Source organism: Montipora foliosa, chromosome 8, assembly GCF_036669935.1.
Source record: "Montipora foliosa isolate CH-2021 chromosome 8, ASM3666993v2, whole genome shotgun sequence".
NCBI lineage: Eukaryota > Metazoa > Cnidaria > Anthozoa > Scleractinia > Acroporidae > Montipora > Montipora foliosa.
Genome location: NC_090876.1, coordinates 23,482,264 through 23,489,763, shown reverse-complemented (window position 1 = coordinate 23,489,763; position 7,500 = coordinate 23,482,264). Strand labels below are relative to the sequence as shown.

At 37.8% G+C, this 7,500-nt stretch overlaps 1 protein-coding gene across 1 annotated transcript; it reads left to right on the top strand.

Annotated features, from left to right (window-relative positions):
- Positions 1-364: 364 nt before the first annotated feature.
- Positions 365-6,359, top strand: LOC137967287 (uncharacterized). The gene has a single exon (XM_068813807.1). The coding sequence runs from the start codon at positions 773-775 to the stop codon at positions 1,949-1,951; it is 1,179 nt and encodes a 392-aa protein (XP_068669908.1). The 5' UTR covers positions 365-772; the 3' UTR covers positions 1,952-6,359.
- Positions 6,360-7,500: the final 1,141 nt, after the last annotated feature.

The following is a 7,500-nucleotide window of genomic DNA, read 5'->3' as shown; positions in this document are numbered from 1 at the left end:
CATTACATGGCCGCTTGGGGATACGAATTTTATCTTCTCATGCTGAAAGTATCTCTCACTCGTTCGCTCCGCTCACTCGTGAGAGATACTCTCAGCACTCTTCGTATCCCCGCGCGGCCATGTAATATCCTCTATGTAAATTATATAGTAATGATTACAATAAATTAAACAATCTAAATATACAATATATAAGTAAGAATTACACAATGATATAAGAACCATAATAAAAGAATAAGAAATAAATGAGAATCTGACAATCAATAGCACTAAAAGTAAATCTAGTTACAGACAATATCATAATTGTATATTTGAGAATATGATATTTCATCAATATCATATTTGTTCGTGGTCACTTTGTCAATAAGTATTTGCTCAAGGGGAGGTTGGAAAGCCATTATGCAGTAGGAGTTCTCAATTTTCATGCAAATAGACGAGAAAAATTCAAAGTAAGTAACCTGAAGAGGTAATAATAATTCAAAGAACTGTTTTACATGTAAGCCACATGGACATCGTCTGAGCAGCTGTCACGCGAAAATGTCACGCAATCGTAGCTTTAAAACGAAAGAAGAAACGTAGCTCTCTGATGGTAGAAGTCTGGACCACTTCAAACTTTTGCAAGATCCACCGAAACTTGCATCATCAGCCGTTCATAATAATTTTTAATCAATCTAGTGATATTGGCAAACTCCACGCAAACGAAAAGTTGGGTTGATCATGCGTGCACGTGTTTTCTACTTAAGAGAATAATGCTGAAGAAATTGGCACGTTCGTCATGTCTTCAAAGAACGTTGTCACCATTGGCAGCCTAATTCAGAAATGTCTCAAGAAGGCTTACTTTTTACCACAAAAGCCATCGTCCTATTCCAAGGGCTACAGGTTCTTAAACGATAAGAAATTCCGAGTGTTCGACTGTCCGCCGTCTTCGCTGGATTTTGATCGCTGTTTGTACCCATTTCGTCATCTTCCAGCCGCTGGGAACGAAGTACCTATAATAATGGAATGTCAGCCACAAGATTACATACAACAACACTGGAAACAGTGGCTTCCCGCTTTCCCTCCGATTGTAATGAAACCTCTGGACGAAGCTCTTCGCGACGAAGTTCCAGTCGTAACAACAGCTGCCATGCAGTGTATCCCAAACTATAAACATAGCATTCACCCAGATCTTCTTTACAAGGTACAACTCAAGAGTTCCATTGTCGATGTTGGAGTACCGTTTCCGAAACACATGGAATTAAACTCTCTTTATTATCCTTGCGCGGTGAAAGCTGATTTGAGCACCGGGGGACGTGGAAGTTGGTTGGTCAATAACGCAAGCGAGATGTCCGCGCTTTTGCATCATGTAAGAGACGTGTGTCTCTGGACGGATGGCATTGTCTGTCAAGAATATATCTCAGGGGTAAAAGAAGTTCCCAGTTTCCAATTTTACTTGCACAAGTCGGGGGAATTGTTTTGGCTAGGTACAACAACTGGTGGATTCAATGGATTTTCTTGGACTTCTGGAGTGGTGGATTGGAATAGGCAAGAGGAGTATGAACATCTTGTATATGAGGAATTTACCTTGCCTCTCAAGAAGTATCTTCAAAGTAGAGGTTACTTTGGTTTGGTCACATTTGAGGTCTTAATTACTGACAATGGAAAGTATCTGGTTGATGTAAACCCGAGAATCGGAGGTGACACAACACATTTACTGCTGGCACGCCACATGGCTCTGGACAATAACTTAAATCAATCTGCTATATTCTGCAAGAATAAGCATGAAAACATGACAGCTAAATCTTTAGTTGATTTGGCAAACAGTAGCAATGACAAAGATAAAGGAATAGTTGTTGTGCTTTCCGTCATAGATGCCATTAATGGCTGCGAATCATACGTGTCTATTTTTGGCAAGACGACGGAAGAGGTAAAACACCTTTTTCACCAGCTAAAGGTGGTGAGTAAAATATTATAACTATAAACTTTGTCTACCGAGTGCTGGTCACTCATTGTTTGAGAGAGCTCCTTCCTTCCATCCCCACAACCTCCGTCACCTTAGCTTGGTTTGCATCTACGTGATGAGACGGCCATGTTGGTGTACAAAATGACCCACAAGTTTTGCAGAGTAATAAAGTCAAATTCCCAAAAGACATTTTACCACATTGTTCCGTACACCAACATGGCCGTGTGATGTCAAATCTTTGCAAACCATCAATTTTGTATGGTCAAGTAAAGTTCGTATGATAAACAACAATAGTTCATCTGAGCCACTAAAGTCTTGAGAGTGCAGTGCGGGGACCTATCTGGACATCCCTTGTCGAACAGAGAAAACTATTAGTGACAATTTTCGATGTTATAGTTGATAATAGGCAACGAAGAGTGCATGTGGCAATGATAGCACATGATACATGGTGATGAAAGGGAGGGAAGAGTGACAAATATTAGCAGCAATCATTGGTCCTTTGTGCCAACCAAGTCTCTCCCTCAATTAAAAGATTATTCTTAACTGTCAGTTTGCTCCAAGTGAAGTACTATTGTTCATTTTGGACACTGAAAGTTTGATAGGGATCATGGGAAATATATATATATATATTTTTTTTTTTTAAAGTCAAACCACAATGTCTGGACTGGCAGGACTCAAACCTGGTAATGTTTGATTAATAACCCATTTACTTAACCAGTAGATTGCCACATCACTAACTGTGAGGATGTCATTTTTTGTAAATGTCAATAATTTTTTTCTTTCCAATACCGCTGTAAACGTGTGTTAACACCCGCTAAGAACCATTACATGTACACAGTGAAGAATGTCAGTTACCAAACTTCGAGAGAAAGCAAATCATTTTAAAATCAAGCCTTAGACTTAATCATTCATTATTCAGCAATGATTTTACATATATACCATATTTACCCGTGTATGAGTCGATCCCATGTATAAGTCTACCCCCCATTTTTGATGGCAAAAAAAGCAATTTCTTAATTTCATTGTTAAATGTTCATGGGATACTAATCTTGTATTCTTCGATTTCTGGAACTGTGGATACACAAAAAAATCAGGGCCACAATTGCCTAATAGTTTTGTGGTTCAGCAGTTGTTGTATATGTGGGCATTTTGCCCTTGAGTTTCAAAAAAGTTCTCAGAAAATTGAACATGTAAACCTCAAACTAACCTGTTTCGTTGTTCAAGGATAAAGGGCTTTAGAGGATAAGCACAATATCACAGAGGCAGGAGTCAATCTTTGAAAATAACTTCAAAAATGATGCGAAATGTGCAAGGTTTAATTGGTCCTTGACTTGTAACTTCTCACAAAGACAAACAAAACAAAACTCATAACCAAAGAATACGAAGTTTGCAAAAGCATTTAAATCAGCCAGGTTTGTATAAAGAATAAAAAACAATCATTACCAACCAGCATTTTCAGGGAACACGAGTGACGATGCTTGCACGCAAACGAGAGGTATTTTGCCAGGCTACCAAGCCGTTGAACGATCATGTCTTATTTGAACTTGGCTTTAAATCTTTGACCCGTGTATAAGTCGAAGGCAATTTTTGGAGCTTCTTTTGAGGCCATAAAAGGTCGACTCATACACGGATAAATAATGATGGTACTAATTAGTTTTGGTAAATAATCGGCACACTTACCAGTTAGTTGATCTTTTGATTAGTGGTCAAGTGGATAAAAACAGTTTCTTCAAAGTGGGTGCCCTGGGTTGAAATCCTGTCCAGGGACTACTTTTACTTTTTTCTTGCTACCCCGGTATCTGCTACCACTAGTCCAGGAACAGAGTAATCTAAGAGGAGGATAATACTTCATTTGGAGCAAACTGACAATGAAGGATAATCTTTAATTTGAGGAATAGATTGTGTTGTTTGAGGATGACATTAATGTCCAGAAATGCACTTATTAATAAGTAGGTGCTCGCTGATTTTGATTGATATCGCAGTGTCCTCTTGCTCTCTCCTCTCAAACTTCAACATCGATCCTGTCCAGGAATACAGGCAATTAACAATTATTGGATGAGGTTGAGCATGATAGTGATAATTATCAAGGCCAAAGTTTGTGTTATCTGCCAAACCTGACGGCTGAGGCCTGACTGCGGCCTTGATAATTATTGCTATCATGCGAAAACCTAATCCAAATGGTTTTATTATGCATATTCCTGAGCAGCACTTGTAAAGACAAGAGAACTGACTCATCCATTTCTTTGGATGAGCGGCAAATGAACGACTGTTTCTGCAGTTGGCAGTCTTCTTTCCTCTTTTCTGCTGGTTAATGTGTTAGGTGACGCCACTTCTGTATCCATAAATCTATTGTCTGTAGGTATGATGTAAGAGAAACAGAGAAAGCAAGCATTAGCTGCATGCATATAGCCAATCAAAATCGAGCTGGTGACACCAATGTGTAATAACAATTGTTATTAACGATACAAAGTGCCCTCAATTAACTCATTGACACCTGAACTACCCTAGACCACCTCATTGACGAGTAAGAATCAAATGGCATTAGACAGAGTAAAAATCTATTAAGTTCCACTCCTAGGAGTCAATGAGTTAACTCTGCAACTCAAGTAAACACTAATACTGTAATAGCTGTATTTACCCCCAACCTAACAAAAATGCTAACCTTTAAACTCATAAAGCACCAGGAAACAAGATGTGAGAGCTTTATAGGTCCTAATTTTGCTCTGAATAATATTCATGCAAAAAGTTTCAGCCTGCTTGGATTTATCTCGGAGTAAAAACCTGTGAAACTTTTTCTTTGTTTTGTTAGGTCGTGTTAGGGTTAGGTTATTGTTTGATGTTTTTTTGCTCTTTTGTTTTTCTTTGTGTTATGTCATCCATGAGTTTCACAGGTTTTTACACCAAGGATTAGCAGCACCTGCTTTGATTGAGAATGTGTCAATTAATCCCAAACAGTTCAGAAATATGAAATAAATTGATTGAAAGTCATGAAAGTGTGACAAAACAATAGGAGAAAGTTTCAAGGAGAATTTGTTTTGTTTTGGCCTGTAAGTTTCCACTAGCGGTAGCATGTCAATCAAGGTTCTCATTTTTCAACCAATAACGCTAATGTACATGTAGGCGGGACTAGTAAGCCAAGACACAGAATAAACATGATAAGAGGAAAACAGAGTCACATTTTTGCATGTACATTATTAACAAACAATCACATGATTTATCTTGTGCATTTTGGAAAAATCAGGGCTCATAAAGTTTTCTCAGACTACAAATTGCACTTACTCTACAGCCTCATTCAATGTGGTTAGACTTTGAAAAAGTTATTCATGCTGATTTATCCCAAATTGCAATCAAAACCATGTGATTACCTATACAAACACTTAAGACTGACCTTTTTCTCAAGTGGTGCCCAGGATTTCATGTCCATATTTTCTTTTGGTAATGTTTCCCATATTCACAATAGGCACCATGATTGATTTGCACAAGTTGTCATGTGAGTTAGCCTTGTGCTGTTGTGGTAGGGTCAGGAATCAGCTTTTTGAAATATTTATCCTTGGCTAGCATTAGCAAAATATTTGAGCAATGTATAAGGAAAAGGGTTAAAAAAGGTTAATTGGCCTTAAAAAATTTAGTCTTTTTGACATGCCTTTGTTGGTGTAGCATCTTTATTCAAATGTGTTGTATGACATTTTTTTTTAACAAAATATCAAATTTATGCAATGGCTCTGTTATGAAATTGATAAAAGAAATCACCTGCATGGTTTGTAATTTTGCTGTTACCTTAGATAAACATTGCATTTTGTTCATTGAGATTGATGTTACATATGCATTGAAATGAGGACAGTCCTTGAAGCTTGGTTGGAGGGGAGGGGGGGAAGTCTTAAAAAGCCAAAATTTATGATTGCAGAATTTACATATAGCTTAACAGTGATTCTCAGAGGGTCTGGGAAAGTAAAATCTTTACCATTAAACTATCTGAGGTGCAGATTATGAATGAAATTAAGAACTGATCTTTCAACTGAACAAAATTGAAAACAGTTGAAGACATTTTTGTAACAGATGAATGAATTTAATATTATTAGTTAATTCACAGTGTTTCAGTTGATTGAAATCCTCTCACAATAGACCTTAAGCCCATCAAATGGATTGCACAGGTCGTGGGTTTGAACCATAATTATTTCATTCACTTCTAATAATTGTCTAGGTAATTGTGAGGAGCATTCCTTCATTTCAGAGAACCCTTGTTACATAATGTTATCAAGTATAGGGCATTTTACTTCAATATTATTTAAATGATGTTGTGTTATTGCTAAAAATGCTAATTCCATTTTTACTGTTAATTAATGTTAAATGAATATTTAAAATTAACTTAAATTTATATGGACAACTATTTTCTTCTCCAAGCTAATAAAATCCAAGAACTGCAAAGTATCGATGTGTTTATCATCCATCTTCACTGCAGGTGATCGCAGTTTCACAAACAGTTTTTCACCCCGAAAAATTCTTGGGCCCTGGGACCCGTTTCTCGAAAAATCTGAAACTTTTCGAGCGTATTTCAGAGACCACTTATCGTTCTTTGAACCGAGGAGATTTTGAGGTACGAAATTTTGCAATCATGTTGTTTATTCGGGTATTCTAAGGGAATCTTTGCTGGCGTCATTGTTGACATCTTGATTTTATTTTGAAATATTTAGAGACTTCAGAGCACTCGACACCATTTTGCTAGCTTCCTTTGTCCTACTGGCATTCTGTCCCACTAGGCTTGTCTGACAAGACAAAACAAGTCCCAAATAACCACCCAGTTGGAGGTCTTGACAAAAAAAAGAAGCCGCATTGTGGTGACCAATGACTTATTCTGTTCGATATGTGTACTGAAAGAGGGTCCAAAATAGTCTTTTTCAATCTCGCATCCCGCGGCTATTTTTTATGCCATCCCGCCGCAATGAGTATTTTCATCTCGATCCCACCTGGTTGAAACCACTTTGCTCCAGCTCAACGCCATACTTCAACTGATCGACAGTCTATATAGCTTCTACATTATCAATAATGTACTCTCATTAAGAAGTAATTTAATGACTTGACTTACTCAAAAGTTCAGTGAGACCGAAAAACGCCTCTTACAGACAACAAACACAACAATCTTTATTGAGAGGATTAAATTGTGTGAAGATTATGTGCTTGCATTTCTCTTTACTGTCAGTGTTGAAAATATACACTCAAGTCAGCTCAGGTGAGGAACAAAATGCGCCGCAATGAAGCCATATCTTTGCTGTGCATTACCCAGGGCAACCAGAAACCCATAAGGGTTGAAACGTGTAACGAGCGTTCACAGCTTCCGAATATTCAGTGTTAAGTACCATATTTGGAAACCCCTCGCTCCAGTTAATTTCGCGCGAGAACATTGGTGGTATTGCGTCACGGTGTTCTTGCGAAGTGATTGGTTGAATGTTTCTCTCTTGTTGTTCCAAATATGGTACTTAGCAAATTGAATATTCAGAAGCTCGTTTCCCAGCACACGTTTCAACTCTTATGGGTTTCTGGGGCAACTGAACTCAACTGTCAGC